The sequence below is a fragment of the Bicyclus anynana genome, chromosome Z (genome assembly GCF_947172395.1).
Source record: "Bicyclus anynana chromosome Z, ilBicAnyn1.1, whole genome shotgun sequence".
Taxonomy (NCBI): Eukaryota; Metazoa; Arthropoda; class Insecta; order Lepidoptera; family Nymphalidae; genus Bicyclus; species Bicyclus anynana.
Window position 1 is genome coordinate 9,013,835 of NC_069110.1, and position 27,983 is coordinate 9,041,817.

The following is a 27,983-nucleotide window of genomic DNA, read 5'->3' on the forward strand; positions in this document are numbered from 1 at the left end:
CTATGTTGTTTTTTGTACTTGAAACCTATAATTCTAAACAGCTGTTACATCTCTTAACCGGAAAGGGTGGGGACACTTGGCTCTAACAAAAATGAGCTCTTAAAAGCTTAATATTTCACAAACGGATTTCTAAATTGAAAAATATTGGAAGAAGACCCCTCATATCTTTCAAAGACCTATCCAACGAATTACACTATGAAATAAACGAGTAAAAAAAAATTATCCCCATTTTACATGAAGGGATAAAGAAAATAATATATTGTTCACATTTTTAATGTGAGTCGTCCTTCTCCAATGAATTAGTCACTTTTGTTAAGATATTATTTTGTTGCTCTTTGTACACTACAATACAACTATGGTATCTTACATTTTTTAACTATCGTTCATAAGTATTGAGATATAGAAAAAGTAAAAAAAATCCGTTACCGAACTCCGTTCCGATCGGTTACCGTTAACAATTCTTTGTAATCACAACAAGCAACAACAGATGAGGGTACGTATATATTTCTATTAACGGATCTTAGACCATTATTTATTTAATTTCCAGTCATTTTAATTCAACCCGTAGATCTTTATATTCAACCCTTCAACCAATAGCCAAAATACCGTAAATTGAGGCGTACTTTTAATTTTTAATCAATGTCAGCTTCATTGGTCGTCTGTGACTGTCAGTGTCAAAATGTCAATGTCGCATGACGCAGAGTGTATACATATTTTAATTTTAATTTAAACCAAAGAGTAAATTAATGTTTATGGTAAAGAGAGCCAACTTCCTTTTTTTGTCGTACTGTTCGCAGTAGCGCCATCTATTCAATTACCCTCTGAACTAAAGTTATAAATATATATATAGGCAGGTGTGCCGTAATTACATACTCTACAGGGAGCTGACATCCTTACCTTATCAGCAGATAGACGTCCACAGCTGGACATAGGCCTCTTGCATGGACCTCCAAGCACAACTATCTCGAGCCGCCAGCATTTAGCGGCTCCCTGCAACCCGCTTGATATCCTCGGTCCACCTAGTGGGGGGTCGACCAACAGGGCGTTTCCCGGTCGGGGTCGCCATTCGGACACGGAATGAGAATCTTCGCCTTCAACGACAACTGCGCGGATCCCTCGCATTGCGTGCAAGATCTCAACGGCCCCACGGACATGGTAGACCTTGTGAGAAGCTGAACCCACTAATATTATGTGGTGGAGGTACTGAACAACGTCCTCCCTTATGTTCATCAGCCCGTCTGATCCACATAAGGGAGGAGGTCAACTGCAAAAATCCCGTCTTCAGCTCCCCTACTATAGGGAATGAACAAAATCAAAAATATTTCATACATTGCCGAGGCATTATATAGAATGCTGGAATATAGACATTGTCGGTAACATATACACCTACTTCTTCACTACCTCTACCCTTTCTTTCAAGTTGGATTAAAATTGGTTAAGTAGTTTAAAGTTGAGTCGTGATAGCCCAGTGTATATGACCTCCCCTACACTACATTTCCCCTAAAAGCGAATGTTATTAGCATAGAAGTCTCTATTTCCCTTGGTCATCCCACCACGCTCAAAGGGCTGGATCGATTTTGCTAAGGGTAGGGGTAAAGTAGGGAAGGTATAGGGTAGAGTACGGTACGAGTGGGGTAGGGTAGGGGGTGGTGTAGGGTATGGGTTTAGGGTAGGATAGGGGTAGGGTAGGGCTAGGGTAGGGGGTAGTGGAAAGTTTACATCGAGTTTCTCGCGGACGAAGTCGCGGGCGTCCGCTAGTATTATATAAAAATGAATCCATATATTCTTCTTTCCTTTGGTCACGCCATCACGCGTGAACAGCTGGACGAATTTCATTAATCTTTTGTGTTTGTTATTGTCGGGTTATAATCACAGAAAAAATTTAAAAAGGAGGGGGGGGGGGTAAGGGTAGGGTAGGGGTATGGCAGGGTAGGGATACTTGAAAGTTTACATCGAGTCTCACGCGAACGAAGTCGCGGGCATCCGCTAGATTATTACCACTGTTGTGCTGTTACCACTGGGAAGTTGAGCTGCGATTTCATTACATTGTTGTCTACCACGACATGCTAAGTCATTAAAATATAATTGGACTTTTGTTTTGTAAAACAACAATGGTTTTGTGTACATACAAACCGTCACTACCTGCTACACTGCTGCTGCTAAGTAAATAAATCGATTACGTTGACTGATGCTGAATGATGGCGATATTTGATACGGACAAACGAATATTATATCAAACCTACAAAAAAAAAATAATGAAATTTTGCTTGTTTACTTCTATAATGAACTGCTGACAATACATTCCAAATAAATTAATTTATTTCAGAAAACGATACAATATAGCATAATAGTTTAATATAACAACAATACCATACGTTAAATTTAATTTAAATGATCTACTGTAAAAAAAAGCCCTACAGATTTATGCACAAATGGCGTTTCCCATTACATCATATCCCATAAAATACAAAATACATGACACCACCAAGTTGAAAAGAATATTTATTAATCAAATTCCGATACAATTACATCAGGCGTTTACAATAACTATTAGTTTTTTTTCAAAAGCGATTTCTCTCACTGTCTCCTTAATATTTGTTGTAAATCACAACTTTGAAACAAATAGTCATTATAGAAAAATGTTACCATATTTAATTAAATCATTTCTTAAAAATAACTTTAAAATAAACAAAATAAATTTTTGATGAGACCAAACACAGGGTTTTACTGATAACAATAATAACCATTTCATTCTTTTCGTTTAAGAAATTTTATCCAGTATTTTAAAAACTCCGTATACAGAAATACCGCTAGATGGCACTTCAGTATAGCTGTTATTGGTGCAACTGGTTTTGCTCGTATCTGTCATACAATATATCAAAACTATTATATTATATTCAAGGATTTAAAACTAGTGAGTGTACTATAAACAGAAACTTAATTTACTGTCTCACAAACGCAAAGCAAATTATTTTAAAATTATTATTAAGGTTTTGTTAAAGGAATGTTGTTTTTCATGCACTATGCCAAATTCTTAAAATAAAAAGGCTTCAGATCCATTGATAGATAGCGTAGACAACTGAATTTAGTATTAAAAAAAATAACAATTAAACCTATAAAATATGAATTTAAAAAAGTTCGATGTATTAAATAATACCATATATAAGCATATCTAAGTACAAGTTATTTTATATCCGAAATTACGGATGTCGCATTCATTTGAGAGGCATTATTAAAACGCTTTTGAAAAAAGTGTAATAGATAAATTGATGAGTTAATATACTATTTAAATAACATATAATATACAAAACCATCCAATATCCTAAGTAATTATTTTTTATATAATAATGCAGTATGAATTCTATTACTATTGTAATAAATCGATTACGTAATATCTAGTAATTATTATTTAAATAATAATTATTAGATACCATGAATACTGAACTATGAATGTTAAATGAAATTTCAGTACAGTTTTTGTAATACAATTTTATAGGTTTTAGTTAAAAGGCCAAGTTTTCGCTTGAATAAATTATACTTTAGATAAAAACATGACGTCATGAAACTTATGAACCTCTCTTCGCTCACACGGTGACGTAGCTTATAAAATTACTCATGTACTGAAATGATAAATAAAAATAACACAGTTAGTTAGTCCAGATAACTGCAATTAAAGTTGCATATTAATGAAAAGTCGAAAAAAAGTTCAATTAATTCTTTCTTTTCGTCACGATTATAAAACTGTATGCACTATAAATGTCGCATTCATTTGAGAAATGACGTGTCTACGACTTATGTATATAATGTTAACTTAAATAATAATTTCTCGAATGACAACTTATCTTTAAACAATGTCTTCATCGCTAACAGGTTTAGTTTTAAACGTGTACTTATGTGCTCAATTCGTTTAATATAAGGAAAAAGAAAAAAAAAGAGAAAAAGTTATAATTAAAAAAATAACTTAAGCATCTCGCTGTGTCCCTCACTTGTGTCCGATCTCTCTTTCAGTGGGTATTCCGGTATCATCTTAATTTAATGTAAGTACAGGCAGGCCTGGCAGCGTTAGCAAGCTGAGAGATCGCCGCTCATCCATTCGTTCATTCCGATTGGCTTGTCCATTAGAGTGATGCGAATCAACTATGAAACACGTGTCGAATTTTATTCCAGCGCTTTGTTTTCGCAAATTTTAGTATATTTATCGCTTTTGGTATTTAAAGTAAATAATATTTTGATTTGAACATTGATCTTTACGTTCGCCACACAATTATCCGCCCACTTTAATATACTCGCGTCATATTAAAGTGGGTGGATAATTGTGCCTCTGAGTATAGTTATAGCGGGGGGAAGAGGAACGGTCCATAACTTGCAGCAAGAGTAATAGGTGAGGCGGATATCGACCAAAATCTATAAGTAGATACATAAACTCTACCCCTAACTTTTAAACTACTTTGCATAATTGGCAACAAAATGATTATTGTAACTACACACGATGTAATATATATATTTTTGGATAATTGGATTAGACTACCGGACAAATTAACGACGAAAATGCCTAAATTTCTGGTTTTCAAATTTAATAAAATTTCAACTTCAACTCACGATTTCTTAGGTCGTTTTAAATATTTCGACCTGTAATTTCAAGACAAGATACTTAAAGTAATTCTACGACGAATGAGATTAAGTAAATCTTTTAATGTTGATAAAATACAAAATGGCGAATGTTGAAGAAAAAAATATATAAAACGGTGTGCTTACCTTTCAAATTAAAAAGTTGTGTTACGAACTTTTGAATTTCTTAAATTATTTAAAAGAATATAGAAGACCAATGTTTGAAGAAGCTTTGTGATTATTTTCAGTTTTTTTGGCGAAGTAATTAAGAAGTTATTCAATGATTTACATGATGCTGAGCCGTGCGCGTAGCTTTTAATCAAGAAAATACAGATACACAACGATATACAAAACATGAATATAAACATATAAATATTATAATTTTACAATTTTAATTAATCAAAAGGCGAAATATTAATGAATTTAATAAAATAATAAATTGTTGTGATCACTCAAACATTTAGCAATGGCTGATATTTTCCTATAGCCGTTTCAGCCAAAGATCATAAATTAAAACCTTATGAAACTTTCGCTCGACTGTTGGATCAAGGATCGGATACAGGACACATACTTACTACGGCGCGGATACTTGAGACGGCGCGTATTGTGAGTAGATTCCTCACACCAGACTAGTTGCTTGCGTACTCAAATGCCCCGGGCGAAATATAAAAGGAGGGCTGGTATATTATAATTTTTGTATTAAGGAACATAAAAAATGAAAATAAAAAGCGTAATAGATATTTCAGAGTAAAAAAAACGGATAAAATACTTTATATAGAATCTATACTTCATTAACATGATCATTCATTACATAGTATAAAATGAAGTCTTTCCGTTGGATGTTCGCTTAGATATTTTGAACTATTCAATGGATTTTAATACAGTTATAGATAGAGTGATTCAACAGGAAAGTTTATATGTATAATAAGTATATACAATTTACATAAAGTACAGAAATATATAAGATATTAAAAAGGCGGAGGCACTGGTATAGAATAATCATATTAATATTAATCATACAACAATGCCCCATGTTAGTATCTACATAGCCCCCATGCGAAGCCGTGGCGGGTGCTAGTTATATATATCCCCTATTAAATAAGTTCTAATGCGTATCGGTATATGTATCCTATATTATGTGCAATGTACATGTAAGTTTTATCTAATATGTACATATTAAAAAGCAGAGGCACTTTGGAAGCCGTATGTTTTTACTCGGTTGGCAGCGGTCGTCGGGCGCGGGGTGTACAAATAAGTTATCCTCTAGTATATATATATATATATACTAATATTAATTACTCAACACTGCCCCATGTTAGTATCTACATAGCACCCGTGCTATATACTCGTTTTAATGTTCATGTACTCATATTTAATAATTATAATGTACCTATAAAATATTTTATATAGAATATTTATTTTATTTATAAAACCCTATTAAATTGCGTATTTTCTTGCTTAAGAGGCACGTGGGCGCATACTTAAGCATCATGTAAATCGTTAAACGAGTTCCGACTTATATCGCTAAAAAATCTGAAAACTATAACAAAACTTCTTCAGACATTGGTCTTTCACATTGTTTTAATAATAAAACTTCTTAATTTGAAAATATAGCTTTTTTTTTGGATCGTTTGTTACTCGAATAATTAAATCATTAGTAATTTAAGAGAAATAAGAAATATGTATCATGATTCTGTATAAGAACTAGAATATTTTTTCGTTTATAAATTTATTATGCTCGTCCGGCCCGATATTAGTTAAGACAATTAATAACAGTGGTAATACACAAATCTCAAATGATTGCGAACCGTATATGTCAACTTTTTCGTTACATTGTGTTCGCTTGTTTAACACACCGAATCGCAATGATATGAAAGATTTACACATGTACATAATATAATATCAAGACCTAATTAGAAACACTTTTAATAAAATATCTCTAATGTATTTTCATTAATCATTTGCAGCTCAGTCCCGCATACATTGGTAATATATAATATTATATGCTATAACTAAAATAAAGAAAAAAAAACAAAAAAGATCTTACCATTACAGTTATTGAACGAAAACTTCTAAACAATCCGTCATCTAATCGTAAATAACATATTATATCAAGGCAGTAATCGTATTTCGATAGCAAGTGGGGGGGTTAAAGGTGAAAATGGGTACATGACATTATTTTTTATTGCAATAAAACACTAATAATTTTATTATGATTGTTAATGTTAAAAATAGGAAACATTTATATCACCAAAAGTAGATACATACCTACATGACACAGATTTCTATAACTAGGAATGACGCGAGTGTGACGTACGCGGTAATACTTTAAGGTCAAACTTCGTAAAAAATACCATCAAACACTTATATTTAAAGCTTTGCTATCTTGTCCAAGTAACATTATCTCCTCATGTCATGCGATTTTGCAAAGCAACTCTGCTCTTCCTTTACGTGATAATCTTTTATAATCCACCCTATGAGGGGCATTCAATGTCATATTCTCGGTTCATCATCATTCGTCATCATCATTATCAACCAATACTCGGCTCACTGCTGAGCTCGAGTCTCCTCTCAGTATGAGAGGGACTAGGCCAAATAGTCCACCACGCTGGCCCAATGCGGACTGGCAGACTTCCCACGCGCAGATAATTAAGAAAATTCTCAGGTATTTGGAGGTGCATGCCCCGGATCGGATTTGATCCCACACTCTCCGGAATCGGAGGCGGTGGTCATATCCACTGGGCTATCACGGCTCTCGATTATGAGAGTGAATTTTTTCTATACTACACTATACATATTAGCGATGCGTGCCGACGACTGCGTCCAGCCCAGCCAGCCGTCCAGCGGCTCAGTGACTGGCTGGACGCATCGAACGTCAGTGAAAGGCATTGCAACGGTCACGGCGTAATAATAATATATTTGGTACCAATACTAACAGATTAATTTGATACTTTTAATTTATTTTTGCAACGTAACCAGATTTTGTTGTTTATTTAGGCAACGTGCATTTTTACAAATAAATTTTAATATTACAAAAACGCATATGTTTATATATTAATTTACTGTAAGGGTGATTCTATGATAAGAGGTAATTTGTAAGGCAATCTGTTTAAAACAGTTATTTATATGTTGCTATTTTTTACCCGACTGCAAGAAGGGTTATGTTTTTCGCGCGTATCTTGTATGTATGTATGTAATATTCTTTATTACCTCATATCTTTCAAACAACTGAACGGATTTACGTAATTAGGATATCGTTAGGTTTGTCTCAATTACCCAAGTGTTCTTAGATAGATGAAACTAAAAAAAAATAACAAGACGACTGTGAGACGCTATAGACTCGAGGTGAAAAAAATTTTTTTTTTCTAATATTGCAATATGGGTATCAAATTCAAGAGCTTTTTGTGAGGATTCTAAAATGGTATATCATAATCATGTTAAAAAAACTACAATAAGAAAAACGTTATTTATTAGTTGTCAAAATACGCGAGGCGGATGACTAAAGGTGCAAGCAGGTTTGTGAAGTGAAGTTATAAAATCGACTAAATTAAATAATCGGCTAAGTGCGAGTCCGAGCCGAGCGTTCCGTAGATTTTTTTGAATATTTGTTTAACCTCGGTTGGACGTATAAATTATCGTATTTTGTAATAAATGTAACAAATACATCCGAAATTTATCGTAACTAAAAAGTGTGAAATAAATAAATTAATTAAACAAATAAAAAAACCCGACTGCTTAAAGTATAAAAAAACTGAAAAGAAATAAAACAAGCTCAGTCCAGAAGTGTAGAAAGCAATTAGAAAACAGTCGGGACCTATTAAATAATGTAGAAGAAAATCATTCTATCCAATATCTAAGGTCCCGACTGTTTTCTAATTGCTTTCTACACTTCTGGACTGAGCTTGTTTTATTTCTTTTCAGTTTTTTATACTTTAAGCAGTCGGGTTTTTTATTTGTTTAATTAATTTATTTATTTACAATTAATCACATCATGTAAATTTATTAAATAACATAAGAAATGAATGCCTATTTAAAGTACATTTTTCTAAAATTCTTTGCAAAGTCAAAAAGTCTCTACCGTGGCCTGTCTCTTTGCCTTTTTCATATCAATTGCTAAACTAAAGTTTGTTTAATAGATAACACATTTCATATTTCTCCTGTCAAGATACTGAAATGGAATATTTTAAAAAAAAAAGAAGTCATGAAAGATTGCTAGAGAGCATCGTAAAGCATGAAAGATTGGAAAAAAGAGAGCGTAAGCAAAGACTTACAGTTTTATAAAAATGTGTACAAAGAGAGATATAGTGCGCGCATGATAAGTTTGCGCGTGGCCAAAATCGGTACTAATCAAAAGTGCTGCCATCTTATCGTCTATCTCTATCTATCTCTTGGTGAGTAAAAGAGATCACTAACGCCCATTCCACACTGCAGCCCATTTTTGCAGGATCAGCTTTTTACTGTATCCTGCAAAACTAGACGCTACGTTCACATGGCAGTTCAGTTTTGCAGACACTCTTGTTTCAAAAAGGTTAAAATAACGCTGTAGTTTGATTAATGATTAATATAAGTCTAATAAAAAAGGTAGTCTGGTTATATATTAAGAACAATGTTTAATAAAAGTAAATTTTACTCATTATATTCATTATTTTAGTGTTTTATATTGATTTTGATGTGTCTTTACTCTGGTGTTCGAAATAATAAAAAATATATGTATTTGTTTGTGACTTGCCCTTACGTGAATAAGTAGATACGTAAATGGGACTAAAAACACAATATAAAGGTTTTATGAAAGATCTCCAACTTTTATCCTTAGCCGCTTAAAACCTCTTATCGTAGAAGCATTCATAAATCAAAATTAAATTAAAAGTTTCATAAAATACATTTTTGTAACATAACATCCGAGACCGAGAATATATTGAACGCCATTTCTCATTATTTTATTATTACTTTAAATAGTGTGACATTTTCGCAAGTCATGTACCCTATGGTTCCAATAAACTAAATAACACATTCTATCATATAGTAACGTGAATTAGGCAACGTCATAATCGTAAACTAGGAGATACTCATGTCATACAAATAGAGATTGATAGCTCTTTCTTGAACTAATTTTGTCCTCGAGAGTGTAACTAGAGAGTAGTAAAACTCATATATGTAGTGCATTTTGTTGAATACTCACAAACTATATCTCTATTCACAATTACAGTTTTAATTCACAATTGAAGTTGATAAGAGTTCAACTTACAATGATCGCAGAATGAGTATCTGACTAGGGCTGGGCTTACACGAGTCTTGTTTCAGTTCAGCAACGGGAGTTCGAATGGATTAAAGATTCGATAAAATCAGAAACTATTTAACTATGCCGATTATATAAAAAGTCGTTAGTCACATACAATTATGAAACTATTTGAATGATACATATTAAAATTTTATACAGCCGATGTAATGAAACACAATAGAATGAAACTACTGAAATGTTGTACAACCGAAACAGACTCAACAACCGAGCGATGGTTATGACGACGCATTCACGAACGTTAAAATTTTGTAGAAGTGGCTAGTAATAAAAATGTTTAAGCTGCCTTATGTGGGGGATGCGTTGGGAGTGTTGTAACAGCGGCATCTGTGAGGGTGGCGTCGCATCACCGCAGCATCGTGTGAGGCAGCATTCACATGAGGAACTTGCCGATGATTATACCGAGCAGCGCCATGCCGATCGCAGTGGCGATCCACGGCATCAGCGCTATCTGCTCAGTCTTCTCCGGCCCGTACGAGTGGCCGCGCGGCATGCGAGATTCGCCGCCCTGGTGGACGCGGAGCAGTTCTTCCTGAAATACATACACTATTTCACGAAGGGCTCACTAACTCGACGTCATTTAAAACCCCTTTCTGTAATCATCATGTACAAGTTACAACAACGATCAGTGATCACCCTAAAATTCTACCATACTAACATTCTAAATGCGAAAGTAAGTCTGTCTGTTTGTTATCCTTCATGGTTAAACCGCTAAACTGAATATGATAAATTTTGGTATAGAGATTAATTGGGCTTTCGAACAGAAAATACGCTATACTTTGGCGCACAACTATAAGGGGAAAATGGGTAAGCTTGAAATCGTAGTCTAATTTTTCAATTTATGTTTCCGGTAATAGGGTACTTGCCTGGAGTAATAAAACAAGAAGATTTTTTTTCATAAAGACAGTTTAGCTGCGTTACGTTGCGTTGCGGTTTATGTAGGTATTGAAGAAAATGTACATAATTGCCAGTTGAAAAAAATATATATTTTTTTAATCTAAGCCATTTTTAATAAAAATATAATATATTATACATTAGTAAAATTTTATACATTTTTTTTAAATATTTTTCATTTAGTAAAGCCAAGTTCATGCTGTAAATATAAACATTAGAATTTGGAAAACACTTTTTATTCATCAGACTTCCAAAATTATAATGCAATAGGTATCTACATAAAAATAATTGTCTGCAACAAAAAGCCCTAAGTAAAACGTAGTCTTTATGAATGACGTCCAGTGTCCATTTGTTGTGTTTCGGTGGCAAAAATTCAGGTGGATATTTTTTATTTTATTTTATCATTTTTACTGGTTATCATGGACGGGACAAAGTAAAATATAGATTAATATACTTTAAATAATTAATTTTAACACTATTTAAAAAAGAGGCAAATACCCTATTGCTACATTGACTATCGTTAAATTTTGCGTAATGGCTTTAAAAAGGGTAAGGACCCTTAGGGGAAAGAAGAAGTCGCATCTAATAAGAATTCATCATCATCATATTAGCCGATGGACGTCCACTGCAGGACATAGGTGTTTTGTAGGGACTTCCAAACTTATATTATTACTTATTGCCACTTCAGTTTCACGACATGTTGAGCTATGTCGGTGACTTTGGTTCTTCTGCGGATCTCCTCATTTCCGATTCGATCACGCAGAGATACTCCTAGCATAGCTCGTTCCTTCGCCCGCTGTGTGCCTGAGCCTTCTAATGAGGCCCATAGTTAGCGACCAAGTCTCGGTACCATAGGTCATCTCTGGCAACACGCACTGTTACAAGACTTTTGTATTCAGACACTGAGGATTTTCATTCGAAATTCCAATTAGAAATATACTTTCAAAAATATTGAAAACCAAAAACCTGCTACAATTGTGGTTTTTCTAATATTGAATTCCTCGTAAATGATGCTAGATGAATAAAGTCTATTCAGTAGACATGTTTTAAGATTTACTAATTTAAAATAGGTGCGCTTAATTTATCAAAGGTAAATATTATGAAACCCACAACTGTCTCAGTAAAATGGTATGACTAATTTTGTACATTTGAAAACATAGATCCTATGTTATAAATATTACATCCATAAAATATTTGTTAAGTACCACTATGAATGATTCTGAAATAAAAATAGCGATTGAGAACAATATTTTGTGTTGATATTAAATGTAACTTATTATCTAACCTATCCTACAGACGGCAGACTTTGCCTTTTATTATAAAAGTATTGACTGTTTGTAATGGCGTCTTGTTAAATGTGTAAATATAAACCATAAGGAATTGTTTGTATTATGAATAAAAACAACTATTTATGGTCTTTTCAAAGCCGTTAAGCATTAGCATAAGAATTGAGATAATGCGATTGATAATATGTTACTAAACTACATTCTTCTCTGTATACCGTCGCAATATATATAAGTAATAGATTTCCGATAAGCGCTTCAAAAACGCCAAATAGAAGCACAAAATAGGAATGGAAATTTTTACGTTCACCCACAAAAACTATTTGATCAAGATAAAATTAGTGTTATTTGTAGTTAAATTCACTGTAGAAAATTACTGTATCATTGTTGTATTAATATTTAATAATGTAGTTTTTATAATGCGTTTATGCCTTTAAGTACTTGTACCTATGGTAACAATAACAACGGGCCTTAGCAAAGGTACATAAAGATCTTTTAAAGTTAATAATTCGATTCGATTATTGTAAATTAAGTTTAAATTGTTTTTTATTTGATGTGTTTATAAAAGTGTATACGCCTGTGCAATAAACCAACCTTACTACGTTAGCATTGATAATAATTTACGTCTATTGATTTAACAATATTGTATTACAGTATGTAATAACATAATTTTTACAATATAGACGTTCATACTATACATACAAATAAATCATTACAATATTTTAATTTTCGGCGAAGACGAAAGATTGGATATACGAATGAATACGTGGCAATAATATTTATATTGATAATAAATTAATAATGGTGACACAACCAGTAATCTTGTCAAGTTATACATCAATGGTGTGAGAAATATTATCTTGTGTCGTAGCCTAACGTGAGTGTTCAATTAATACTAATAATAAAATACTTCAGTGAAGAAGTGAGTCCGTTAAGGAAAACGGACCTTTTACAATCGAGTTCTTAGTGTTTTTAGTGTCCCATGACCACAAAAATCAACTTAAACATTCATAATTTTTATCTGCGACCGCATACTTACATGTAGCTTTGTTATTATGTAAATGTTCTGTACAATTTAATGACAAAGATATTTTTTTCTGCACATTCTGGGGCAGACTTCCATACAATTTTTGATGTCGTTTCTTAAACATAACACCTTTAAACACAACACTGATAAACATTTTTTTTTTCACTTTTTGTGGTCGTATATTGGGGTTACCTAGTATTTTCCATTTCGCATATAAAATATTACCTACTATCCGAAAGTACGTATATCGCCAACGTATCATTTGGTTACATATGTGTAACATAAAGTATAGTTGTGGTTTCTCAAAGAACTTAAATTGCTAATAATTTTTTGAACCACCAAAATAATTTATCAACACAAATAGAAGGAAACTTGAGAACACGCAGTAAATGAGATTAAGGAATAGCCTGACCATAAGAATGAAAAACCTCGTCATGTTGCGGAAACTAATTTCTTTCATTAACACACTATGCAGTAACGGTAAGTAGGCAGACCCCAATTTAGATTGCTCATATTTCTGCTCTGGCTATTATATTATTTATATATTTAGGAGTTTAAAAATTACATTTTTTGTTAAACGTACAAACGTATTTTTATATATAAATTGGTCAAAGATTACTGTGCTGTTTGTTTAGTTACGTGAAGAAAAGCGATCAAAATTTGCATCACAGACATAGTAAGCATCAACTAAATACCTAAGCTTATGAATCCGCTATGTATCAGTGTAATGGATCTACGATATACTCGAGCACAGGACTACAGGTTATATACCTACACACACAGGATATATCTCTTGGATTTGAGCACAGCCTCTCACGAAAGAAATTCTACCTTGGTCAGTTAACCCAGGAGCTAATAGCTAGGTTGGTAAATAAAATATAAAGAATTTGCTTATTACGATAACTCGAAAGGAGGTTAACATAGGACAAAAAATTTAAAACAAGAAGCACTTTAGGTAAAGTTCTTTATTATCTTTTTAAATATTTCTTTTTATATCTGATACCAATAACGGTAATTACTAGTCTGGCTGGTTGTTGAGAATGTCATAAAGCTTCGCACTTGCAACATTAATAAAAGACAATCGCAAAGCGTAAACCAAAGTGTCCTCAAATAATTTGTTGATAAATATTCAGCGTAAGAAACAATACATACAAGATTCAGTCCATAAGATGAATGTATAAACATTGGTATTAAAAAAGGATTTATACATAAGACATTGTTGATAATCTCACTTGGTCGAACATTGTGGCGATCCGAAGTGCTATACGGTTTTACAATGTATTTTGATAAGATCCGATGTTTTGGATTGCACTGATTTGAATGTAAATCAATAAGATAATATTAATTTTATTAAATACTTTAGAATAGCTTTTGGAATACACAGTATAACTTTAATGTTTCATTGTTATTAGAAATGAATATGCTAGAAATACAGAAAAAACAGTTCTCTCAATAGGTTTGTCTTTCAAATGTCACTCTTAACTAGAGAAAATATAACATAACGAAATAAATTTGCTCTTAAATTTTGTAAAATTACTGTTAAAGCTAGCGGACGCTCGCGTATTCGTCTGCGTGGAAATCAATGTAAACTTTCAACTCCTAAAAATTCTTTAATCACGTTATATTTCGTATTTTTTTTTTCAAGATTTTTAAAACTGTAACTCTAAAAATGAAGGAATTTCCATATAAACTTTCAACCCCCATTTATCCCCCTTCTATTTTTATTTTTGGTCAAACAGTACCCTATGTTTTGCTCCAAAGTCCCATTTACTATTAACATTACATAAAGCCGTGAAAAGATAACAGACTTACTTTCGCATTTATAATATTAGTATAGTATAGATTATTTTGTATAATTTTATATTACTAGCAGATGCCTCGCGGTTTCACTCTCGTAATTCCTGTTCTCGTAGGAATAGGGGGATAAAAATATAGCCATTGTTATAATAGTTAAGATGTAGCTTTTTTGTAATAAACGAATTTTCAAAATCCGTTCAGTAGTTCCAGATACTACAAGCTCACAAACTTCAACTCTTTATAATATTAATATACAATATAGATATAATCTATAATATACTTTGAATTTGTTGTAAACGCAAAGCAAATAAAATGTTCCAATATTCCAATAGCAGCTGGCCTGTTCACTAATTTTAATGTCTAAAATTATTTTGTAAAGCCTATTGTTATCGAAAATAACAATGTCGAACACACTGGTTAGTATTGATCAGTTAGCAATAAATAAATATCACTATTTATTATATATACGAAATCAAGTGATTTTAAGACTTACTAGCAATAGCTAGTCGGTAAATTTCATGTATATAGTTACTCAAAGTTAGTGAATAGACCAAAAGGTTTAGATTCTAAACCTATCTTTTTGATTTTCCTGAGTAATTTAATGTTTAAGTCATAACAAGTATGTATTTACTTGTTTTATTAAAAAAAACATATTAAAATATAGTGGTACATTCACCATTCTGCAAGAATGCAAAATAATTATATTGTTATGTGTAACTAAATCAGGTTAGTTACACCACTTATATCTCGAATGGCTAAACAATACAGATTAAAGGAGATGGTCCATTTCAGGTCCAATCTTGTACCCCGTATCATTAAAATTTAAATAATAGAAGGATTTTTCTTAAATTCTAAATATGTGAATAAATCTAACTAAATAAAAAGAAATAAATTAAATTAAAATCCAAATTTTCGAGTTATATCAAGATAGCGCCCATAAAGCAACTATGAAATGACAATTGACAGCAAAAGTCAAATCGACTACTGTATTGAAAACGTCATCAAACCGCCATTGTTATCCGTATTAGTGTTGCATTTTTTGGCAGAGAATGAATATCATTTCGAAAGAATTAAAGTACATTCGTAGATTTGTATAATCAAAAATAGTTTAAAAAAACATTTTCTTTTATTTCCGCCAGGGTACAATGACTGATCCTGGGCTAAATACAATTTTGGACCATCTCCTTTAGCACAAAGATAGTAAGTATGGAATAGCCCACATGGTTATTGTAATCCCAATATAGTTAACCTAATCTAACCTAAGAATATGTGTAAATACGCGGGTGAAATCGCAGTGAAAAATATATATTCCAGGATGTTAAAATAATTGAATGTTACCATTTTGTTAAACAATGTAAATATTTTATATTGAACCTTGGTGTACATGAATTTTACACATTGGAAATGTATTTCATTTATAGTATAGTGTTCGTTTTATGAGTTATTATTGGTTTTTTTACTGGGAGGATGTTAAAAAATATTAAATTGAAGATGGTCCATTTCAGACTAGGTATATATATACTGTTAAATTTTAAATAAACATCCAAACAGAACTAAATAACTTAAAAATATAATCCCAATTCATTGGGATATTGAGTTAGCGAAAGGTTAAAAAGACATCGATCGACCATTATTACCCATATCAGTGTTGCATTTGTTAAAAAAAATATTAATTATTTCACTGAAATAAAAGTTCTTTTGTAGAATTGAACAATCCAAAATGATTCAGTAATTTGTTATTAGTACTAAGACTTGACCTAGATTTCGTACAATTTGGGACCAAACTATTTTATTATTTCAAGGACTTCAGATTTTATTATATATACATATACTCGTAATATAAAGTGTGTCAGGTATTAGCTGTTAGTTAGGAAGTTAAGTTTAGAAGTTTATTTTTATTTAAAAATTAGGTTAGATTATGATATATTAACATTTATTATCACAATAACTTGTATTTAGAAGTGTAACAATAGACACTAAAAAATATATACAAATACTTCACAATTCGCTATGCCAATCAAATATCATTTGATTTGGTTTATAAAATTCTTCAAGTAGTTTTAATTCATATATGTAGATATTTTATGATGTTGGTAAATAAAATGCAGAATTTTCAATTATACTAAAATTCTTTAATTAATTAAAAATGTTATTCTTTGTAATTTATCAAATAAACACAGCAATGGTACGCACAGCGTGGGTTATAATATAATTTTGGACCTTTTCTAACTGCAGCAATTTGTAGAATATTCGAAATATTTAACGTGTACTAAGTAGTCGATTACAGTTTATAAATGTTTTTTTGTTGTTTGACCTCCTTTATTTTGCATACATTAGGCATGTGTGGGAATCTGAATAGACCATGCACCATTGAATACTTAACTTCTACAAAATACACATTTAACATTTAACAATCATGCGACAACACCATTACAAACATGCTGGCTCCCTGCAAACCTAGCATTTCAAAGTTGGAGCATTTTGAACTTTGTTGGTCAAAACCTCATAAGTGATACTGATTTCATAAAAAAAAGTAGTGCCACATTTATGGCGTTTGTATTCGAACCGTTTTTAATGAATGATGTATTTGTATTTTTAAAGTAAGCAGAAAATAATCTGTATCACAAGTTACATACTATAATGTAAGCAAGTGGCAAAAGCCGACCGACTTATCTCTATCTCTATACCCAGTAAAAAAATGTTTAATGTATGCCCAAAGGAAAACTCACTTTTAACCGAAGATTTTCATGTCTTAATTTGCTTTCCTCCTCTCGCAAATGAATGACTTCGTTCGTCGCCTTTTGCAAATCGCTTTCGAGATTTTCAGATTTTGGGAAAGATGTCTGGAAATACAAATATAAATAAAAAAAAAATAACATTTGGTAAATTCACCACTACACGTGTATGAATGCAAATAAAAACAAACATGCAATCTATCAGGCAACATTTAGGTACTAGTGAAATGATATTTGCTACAGTTCAGAGCTGGAAGGGAAGGGAAGGCTTTCAATCAAGAATGTGTTACATCGTAAGGTACGGCAACAATACACCAACTACAAAATAGTGCGTCTTATTAAAGCTTCAAAATGCCAAATTTTTAATTAACATTTATATGCAGAAACAGTTTCCAGTCTTATGATTAGAAATGTTTATGCCTGAGAGTCATCTGAACTCTACGTATGCAAGGAGTTTGATTTCCTGGAATACACAAAAAGCGCTAAGAACACCGATTTAACATTTTATTTTAGTTACTTTATGTGTTCTGAAATTAAATTATTTTTATTTAACGGATTATATTTTTTCTCCTAAATTGCTTTTATTACCAAATTTAGTTTAGACGCGATTCTATTATTTTTACTGAATGTTATATTAGGTTTTGTTCTCATGTGACATAGCATAGTTTTAAAACAGTACTTTTAGTTTGGAGATATTGTTAGCAACACAATGCGATGCAACCTAAGCGATTCATATTTTGTGTGAGGTAAAGAAAGCGGTACCGTCTTCGCATTGGGAGATACCGGCGTGTGTTCATCGTCCTTCCTCTTAGCTTCATTCTGGGTTGGACCTTCGGCATCCTGGAATATATATTTAACATGCCAAGCTTGGACATATTTTAAAAGCAGTTGTTTTTGGTCACGTTGTATGCGATGATAGCTGACGGAACGTTATCCACAAAACAAACAAACATTTATTTAGAGTCTGTCTACCATAAACTCTTTCAAATGCCAGGCTAACACGAATATTATTTGATATTTTATGCAACATCCTGCTAAAAACTCGGAAACTAATAATGATTTAGTATTTCTTGTGAAATAATTTAACATTGATTACAGGCGTTCCTAAACTCGCATTTACAAGTACAATATTTGAAAGCCGAATTCATATAGATACAATATTTTATTTAACGACCTTGTCGGCCTTCTGAATGTATATACTCATGTTTAAATTACAGCTTTCTAGTATTAACAGTCTCTGAGCTAAACCGCAGACAGAGGCAAAGGGCAGGTGGACCGACAGAAAGACGGACATGGTGAAACTATAAGGACTCCATGTTGACTACACAATCCTAACAAATGAGCAATCTAAGCTATTTACAATGCCATCATTTAAATTCCACAATTTACAAAATTTGTAGGTACATGTTTCATATTTCACTTACGCAAAACACATTGAGAACTATAATGCAAGATTGTATATATTCAAAGTGACCCCAATTCGATATACAAAGAAAATTAATTCATGCATGAATTAAATTTCATTTAATAAAACGACATTTTATGCATCATATTCAACATAACTAGTTACCCAAGTACCAGGATTCTATAACCTAAAACCTAAACCTATTCTCAAGTTAGTAGTTTAATTAAAATAAAACTCACGGCAGGTGAAGTCGCGATTGTTTTATTAATCGAATTAGAGAAACCTGTCTTTACTAAAACAGATTTAAAATACTTTTTATATCATTTTTTATCTAAAACAGCGATATACTACAACTATATGTTTAAGAGATCTCAATAACCTGAGCCTACGTATTCGTAATTTGTAAGACAGGGTATAAGACAAGGCAGGCACAGCATTGATTAAAAATGTGACACAAGGGGTAAAATGGAGGCTCGACAATTACATACATTAAAAGTGGCATAAAAGTTAATAGGTATAATTGTTGTGATGGGCTAAAAATATCAGTAATAGTAATTTTATTGATAAAATACTTAATAATTGCTAAGAAACGTTTTTATATACATTTTATAAAAGAATTCTGAGTTACCTATTCCACTAAATAAGATTAGCACTAGAAAATTTTGAAGGGCTAAAACTAACCTTTGTTTACTACGTAACATCAACCTATAACTTGACAAGAAGAGCACAACTGACTACAAAAGTTGACTTTGTTTACTACTGAACATCAACCTTCACAAAAATTGATTGCAAATCATGTTATTAACAGTTATACATAATATTGCAGAGAATCCTAATCTAAGTATTTACAACCTTTTGTCTTTGTCGAAACTGTCGCTCGAAAATTCAAAGTTATTCTTAACTAGAACTTACAAAAACGCAATATTTGAAATGATTAGTCTATTTTGGAACAAATGATATTTATATGATGACAAACATTAGCCAAACAACATAGATAGTTATTGGCAGAGCTTTTGTATGTTCACTGTGGAATTTTGACATGTTTTAACATTGGCTTTCACTTGCACATACTAATTTTAAATAGAGGCACAAGTTGATTTGTGCCTTTATTTTATGGTGCCATTTTGGAAACGCTTATCGGTAATCTATTACAAATTTATATATTGATACTTTTTTGGATTTTTATTTAAAACATACTATACACACTACAAACTATTTTAAACAAAAACTATGGTATTTTATAACAATAGAAACTACAACTTTTCTAAAAAAAACGCAACTGTTACACATGAACAGTATGTGTACAACTTGAATTTTTTATGGTTTCTACATCATTTGTGATTTAATAAAATTTATAGTACAGACTCAAACACTGTTAAAAACCTTTATCTAACTTACGTAAATAGTAATGGTGACTAACTTTGCTTTCTAATAGGTATGGTATTTACAATTTCATGTTTCTAAAATAACATTTCGTTAAAATCTGACGTGGCTTAGATGAAGTCGAGCAAATAAACCTCGAAAAAGCGCACCAACTCACTACAGCATTATATGTATAGTTTATCTTCAATGTTATGGGTAACAAAAATATTAGCTGTATCACTCTATATACACGAGTCTTGTGAGGTTGATGTGGAAATGGTATTATATATAAATGTATCAATTTTGCTATAGTTTACAGTTCTGCTTACCTTTGTTAATAACTTGGCGTCTTCCACGGGCGCCCTCTTTTTGGCGATTTCAGCTGGCGGCGCGGTGTCACCAGAATCCTTTTAGACAAAACTTATTTTTAAATATCATACTCAAGATTGAAGAGCCTCCGCCTCCGATTCCGGAGTGTGTGGGTTCGAATCCGGTCCGGGACATGCACCTTCAACTTTTCAGTTGTGTGCATTTTAAGAAATCAAATATTACGTGTCTCAAACGGTGAAAGGCAAACATTGTCAGCAAAACTGCATACCTGAGAATTTCCTTTATTCTCTGCGTATGTAAAGTCTGCCAATCCGCATTGGGCCAATGTGGGGGACTATTGGCCTAACCCTTCTCATTCTGAGAGGAGACTCAGGCTCAACAGTGAGCCGAATATGGGTTGATAGTGATGTCTCAAGCTTGGCCTCCTTGTCACAAAACAGGTGGTTGGTTGAGCAGATTTGCTTATTATAAATACACACTAAACAATAGTCTAATACATGGTATCACTTTTAGTGCTACCTATAGCAGGTGGATTAGTTGATATTTAATATATATGTGCTATTTGTATTAAAAATAGCCGTGATAGCCTAGTGGATATGACCTCGGCCTTCGATTGGAAGGGCATACGTTCGCAATCTGATCTGGGGCATGCCACTAACATTTCAATTTAAAATTTTTAAAACAAGCGTTTATAGAAATTTAATATCACGTGTCCCAAACTGTGAATAAAAAATATCATGAGGAAACTGGCACACTTGAGAATTTTCTTGATTCTCTACATGTGGAAATTCTGGCACCGGCATGGTGGACTATTACTCTAAGCTCTCTTATTCTGAGATGAGACTTGTGCTCAACAGTGAGCCAAATATGGGTTATTAATGATAATGATTTTCATTAAATACTAGCATACCTGACAGACATTAACTTAATGTTGTGCAAATAAAGTTCTCAACATATCATCAAAAAACCTGTATAGACCAGTTTAATTTTTTTAATCAAAAAATACTTATCAATTTACCTTCCATTTATGAATCAACATTATAACTTATAGTAGAATTACTTCTTTTTGTGTTATTTTATAATTTGCACCTTATAGAAGCAAGAACCGAGAACTTTGCCACAATTTTGTATCCTAACAAAATTGACTCTACAGACAAAACTATGTAAACTTACATTCAAATTGGCACCTCGCGGCGTCTCAAAAACGCACTTCAGTTTGTAGTCCATAAGTTGATCTGGGCTGATCTCCTTCCACTGAAATATTTAAGACAATTCTTCATTATATTAGTATTTTTTGTCAAAAAGTCTATATCTATGTTGGCACATTGTCATGTGCATACCTACATACAAGAAATATATACATAAATTGATGACTGACGTACTATCCTTTTCTACACTAATATTATAAAGAGTTAAAGTTTGTAAGTTTGTAACATTCTTTGAAAGGGGTAATCTTCGGAACTACTGGTCCAGTAGAATTTTACGTTATCAGAGAGTGCTATAGGCTATAATATATATGATACCAATATTTTATATTGATATCATATATATTAGCAGAGTTATCACAGTTTTTGTCATACAGGTCGGACTGAAACTCCTCATAAACAAACTTATTCGCATGTGCTGCCTTAATCATTGTGTAAAATGGAAATCAATGTATGGGGGGTTTATGTACCTTTATTAGTTCTACAAAAAAGTCCGCGACGCCATATATCTATCTTCTATATATTAGCAGATATAGTACCTTTTGTGTTTTAAAAATTATTAATTTTATATATGTAGGTTTACGTCATTATTTATACAACTATACTTAAATTTTTATCAAAATAAATTGTTTAATCATCACAATTATATAGGGTTGAGGTAGGGTACGGAAAGGGTAGTATAGGGGTAGGGTAGGTTAGGAGTAGGGTAGAGGTAAAGCAGGGGTAGGGTAGAGGTAAAGCAGGGGTAGGGTAGGATTAAGGGTAGGGTAGAGTAGGGTAGGATTGGGTAGGTTTAGGTTAGTAGTTAGGAGTTATGGAAGAAGTGCACATAAGTGAAAGGGAACCTTGACCGGGTCCACTATTGAATATAATATTTTGGAACAGGGGTTGAAAGTTGACATCGATTTTTACGCGGACGAAGTCGCGGGCGTCCGCCAGTCTATCATAAAAAGAAAAATTCCACCTTTTAGTATTTCACAAGATCCCAACATACCTAACCTACCAATTCTTTTGAGAATATTCAAAAAAAACAACACTCAACAAAGTTACAACACAATTGCAAAAAGGTTCGAGAGGAAGCCAAAAACATCGTGTTTTCAAAAAACGGTAAAAACTCCGCAATAATTGCCAATGATCCTTTGTGAATTGTTCACGTGAAAAAAGTAATTAAGTAAGGTGAAAAAGTTGAAATACACTTTCTATATTTCTCTTTATAAAATGTAAAAGGTTTCTGTGTATATCTATAAAGGGGATTGCGGAGTTTTTCCCATAACTTCAAGTTATAGACAAGTTATTAATTCTTAAACATTTTTAATTTATTTTCCTTAAAGAATATAACCCTAGAGTTATGGAATATACTCCCGAGCAACCTGTATACATATATTCTTATATTTAAAAGAGAAATATCACAATATAACAAAAACCTATTGACACTCAAAGATGAACTTTGGTAGGGAGGTTAAAATTGTAAACATTTCACTTACCACTTGGTCAATGTTAGTCTTCCCTTCTGGGGCAATCACACTTTGCACCATAAACTTGTGTTTATGTTTCTCAGTATTGTCAACATGAACAGGCTGAGGTGTTACTGTAAATAGATAAAAAATAAATTAATAATATCAATTACTTAAGACTGAATGAGAAATCTGGGAAATAATATACTCTATGTCATTCCCACAACTTAGACAAACCAATTAAAATGATATGAAATCAGAAGAGTCAGAGTTCTTGATGTTGATGATGAATAGCACTACAATGAATAGGAGCAGAGCAGTGAAGGAAAATGTTCGGAAAACAGGAGAAGTTACTCCATTTTTACAGCGATACTACTGTCAGGGCTGGATAAAAAAGATCTAAGGGCGGACGATGTCGCGGGCGTCCGCTAGTATGTTTATAATATGATAAAGTTAAAATATACATCAACTTACTGGCTATGTCAACTTTGGAATTCGCACTCAGCACTCCAGAATTAGGACGAACACAGTACTTTTTTGGAGCTGTTGTCTTGATTTTGAACAAAACAGTATGTTCAGAGGGGTTCGTCAACTGCATGTAGGTGGTGTGACCCAGCTCGAACAATCCTGCAAAGTCAACTAAACTAATCAATAATAACGACCATATCATAACAGACTGTGCTCTTTACCAATATATATATAAAAAATGTACCAGAATACAAGACAGTAAGTGTCTGTCTGTGATTTCAAATAACTGTGTTTTATCAAGCTATTTTAAATTTTTGTGTGTCTGTTTATATCGACTAATCTTTGGAACTATTGACCGATTTTAACAGAATGTCCTGTTAAAATCGGTCCATCCCTGAGAGATGGGGGAGGTTGTTGATTTTTTTGTTCTGTTGTTGTCATGTGATTAGTTGGCAGACTATAAGCAGAGGTAAAATTTGGCAATTGATTGATCAACATATAGGCTTTTATCCTAGAAAGTTCATGGTTCTCACCGGATTAGTATCCTATCTCAATCTGCTAATCTTTTTCGCTTAATCTGCTAGTATTTTAATAAATGCTAATGTTTTTTATTTAAAATAATAGTTTTGTAATAAAATATACCAAAGACATTACTATAGATATGATTTTTCAATACAAAACTACTTAAACAAATCTTTGTGAATATTTAAAACTATGGTTGAACAACTTTATCTTATAAAATTCATTCATACTACAAAAGGTTATTGATTAGTAAATGAATAAGCCCACAGGAAGTAATAGTGATTATGTCACTTTGGTATTCTTTTAATTATAATAAGCAAAATTTGGAGTCAGCTTTTGAATTATATTGTTTATACTATAATAGTGCACACTACTTTGATCTATACACATTTGAAAGTCAAACACAAAACAATGTAATTGCTAATGATTGCATATTTTAATTAAAAACACTGTAATATGCTTTCCACGTGGTAGGCATGATATCATATTACAATGGTGTAGCAAATGTATCAAATGACTTCCTGCATAACAAAATTATATATTTTTGATAATGTATGGCTATTGGCTATGCATTTGTATTGGTTTATGAGGTTCTCAATTTGAATCTTCAGTCTACATGAAAGGATACAGCCCATTTGCATGCCACATTCGCAAAAAAAACATAGCTTTCTATTGGTAAAATAATTCAAAATTGATGCAACAGATCCACTTTTATAATATTTATAGTATTAGTTTAGATAAAAAATTCTTAACAGGAATCTAGAGGTGGGAAGTTGCTGTAACACCTAATGTTGTAACACCAAAACAAGGGATGTTGAATTATGTACCAGTCATTGTCTACATTACATTGGCTACCGGGTGTCTTTGTAAGTACAGTATAACTTGATCTGTAGACATAGCTTTTTTGTACTTAATAGTTTGACATTCACTAACATTATAGATTGTATGTACCTAATGTCTAGTTAACTATGATGTTGCTACACACCATGTGTGATGTGTGTGTTAGAATATGTATAATATGCAGCCAAATGCCTCATGTTCAGAGAGGACTTTAAGTTTGGTGCCTTCTATACTAACAACACAAACCTGCACAATGCAATTCTTTTTGTTATGAATATACAACTACAACTGTAGGTTTATATAGTTTATTACTATCTAATGTAATGATCATAAAGATCTATGTACTGTCAGAAACAAAATAGTACAATTTAGTAATACTATAATAAGCCTAAAATGTACTGTATGAAAATTATGTTTTTTTATTTATATACTTTACACTGTTACTGTTGTATCAAGTGATCTAAGAAACTGTACAACTGTATGTATGTGAATTTCAGATGAATATTGTATTAGTATACTTAAATGTACAGAGGAAGAATTGACAATGCAATAAAGAATTGCATTATTAGACTTATTAATAATAGATGAGCAATGTACATAATTATTTAAATAATCCCCGCATTTTGTTTATTACACAAAATAGTTTACATTTTTAGGGACACATGCAAAATATATTCAAGACCATAAAATTTATTGAAAATATAATATTCAATATGATATTAGCGAACATAAAATCGTTATAGCTTCAGTCAGCTATCAGTCTCGGTCGACTTTGCCATGTGATTGATAGATTTAACATTTTCCCTAGAGAAGATAGGCCAGTTTAACATGTTAATCATTAGTATTAATATTTGGACGTACATATTTATGTGTAAGAACACCAAATACACAAAGCCGCACCCTGACAAAATGCCGATATCTGGAAATAGAAACTCCATATTTTGTCAGCAGCTAACACGACCTATAGGTACTATCCAACTTGTAATGCGGCGTTTGCAGTTTTTGAACTATAAAATGAAAATATCTTACCTTTGAACTTAAGTTCATTTTGCGGCTCTATAATTAACACTTGGTTAGGCATTTTTTAGTAAATTGTAAATCCCAAAGGCAAAAATTTGCAGATTTTAGTTTAACAGATATATCCGAGATGTCGGCCAAAGTGAAGATGAATGACGAATACGACATGCGCAATAAACATGCGTTCTCTTTCTTTTTGTGGAAGTGGAAAAGTGCCAACTGTCAAATTGTGTACTTTAATGTTGCCATGTTTTAATTTTATCCGTGATTAGCCACTTGTACATGAAAAAGATGGAAATAAAAAAGTATTTTACGACGAAAGTAACTTTTTAACTCACTTGAAGTATTTTTGAACATGAAGAGTACGCAAATCTGTTTGTATTATATGAAAATAGACTAGTTAGAACGTACGTTTCGTTGAAGAATATAACCCTAGAGGAAATGCTAGTTCACACCTTTTATAAATTTAGGCATAGATACTCTTAGATAAGATTTAGGTCTCCATTTTTCCTTTTTTTCTGATTGTGTAAGTACAAGGTACTTGTACCGACTCGTAAATCTATGACAGTGGACTTCTTAATTTAAATAAAAATTTAAACTTTAAGCGCCCGCAGAATCATCGTCTGATGGGGCCCGAAGGCAGAAGGAGAGATAGGCGATACGACACTCATAGAGTTCTTAGACTTGGACCTCGGCTTAGAGTGCCGTTTAGGAATAACGTTTTGGCCCGAGAATTACAGTCCTGACGCCTTTTTTCACACTCGTTCTTGAAAGTTCTCGCCAGACCGTAAAATGGCAAGTGCTATGAGTCGAGTTGTCTTTTTGTATCACCTGGAAGGCGGCGGAAGCTGCGTTTGGCGTTATGGCGTCTAAACTTAATTTTCTGGGTCGGACGGGGGAGGGCCTTTGCCTTTTTTCTTTGCTAAAAACGGACTTCTCGGGTGCGAACGCTTATTTCTTCCTCGGATATGTCCGTTTAGATTTGAAGAGCGCTTCACCTGACGTCCTTATCTCGACCGTGGACGTTACGCCTTAATTTTATAAATACACTTACTTTACACTCAAATAAAAGATATTCAATATTCTTAATTATATATTAATTCATACTGCTATTGTTTACATGTCATACACACGTGTGATAAAGGCAAGAGCTGACAAACTATTGGCCTTCCTAAAATAAGGTATGTCTAGGTAACGCATGAACTCGATCTATCAGATTAAATAACGCATTCTAGCCGAGTCAATAGGGCATTTACCCTCGTCCTGCTCATAAACAGCTCCGATTTTGATGTTTTTTTTTGTTCAGTTTGTTTTTTGATATTATTTGAAATCAGAAACCTGTTGGAGTGGGGATGGAATGATTTATATTATTTAAACAATATTAATGCTATTTATATAATAAATAATTAAAAACAAAATACTACCGACTCCAACAACACAAACTCACGCAGTAAACTAATAAGCAGACGAAAACATTATAATATTTTCTATCTACTGATTACTTTAAAGCCGGTGCCAATGTTACAACTAATGGGTAGTCAATCAATCGTACCCGCTTTTTCCACCTTTAGGATTGAAATTGTTTTCCCAAATCTATATGGGACCTATTTCGAAATATACCCTTTACAAAAAATAAAGAATTATCAAGTTACGCATAGTTTTACATTACAATAATTAATGGGAAAACAATCGATCAACTTCTATTTTCCTACCCTTACGGTTGAAATTGTTTTTCCAAAT

The 27,983-nt window shown here is 32.4% G+C and overlaps 1 protein-coding gene across 3 annotated transcripts; it reads right to left on the reverse strand.

The window, feature by feature from the left end:
• Positions 1-2,297: 2,297 nt before the first annotated feature.
• Positions 2,298-26,415, reverse strand: LOC112054218 (vesicle-associated membrane protein-associated protein B). Of its 3 annotated transcripts, none has more exons than XM_024094028.2 (8): positions 26,256-26,415; positions 23,871-24,023; positions 23,427-23,530; positions 21,911-21,991; positions 20,737-20,814; positions 18,403-18,480; positions 17,635-17,748; positions 2,298-10,436 (listed from the first exon to the last, which is right to left on the reverse strand). In XM_024094028.2, exons 1-8 carry the CDS (start codon positions 26,305-26,307, stop codon positions 10,278-10,280), a joined length of 819 nt encoding a protein of 272 aa, XP_023949796.1. In that variant the 5' UTR covers positions 26,308-26,415; the 3' UTR covers positions 2,298-10,277. The 3 variants fall into 3 exon arrangements, with proteins under 3 accessions (XP_023949796.1, XP_023949720.1, XP_023949880.1); XM_024093952.2 differs by having other exon boundaries at positions 23,871-24,035; XM_024094112.2 differs by lacking the exon at positions 18,403-18,480 and having other exon boundaries at positions 23,871-24,035.
• Positions 26,416-27,983: the final 1,568 nt, after the last annotated feature.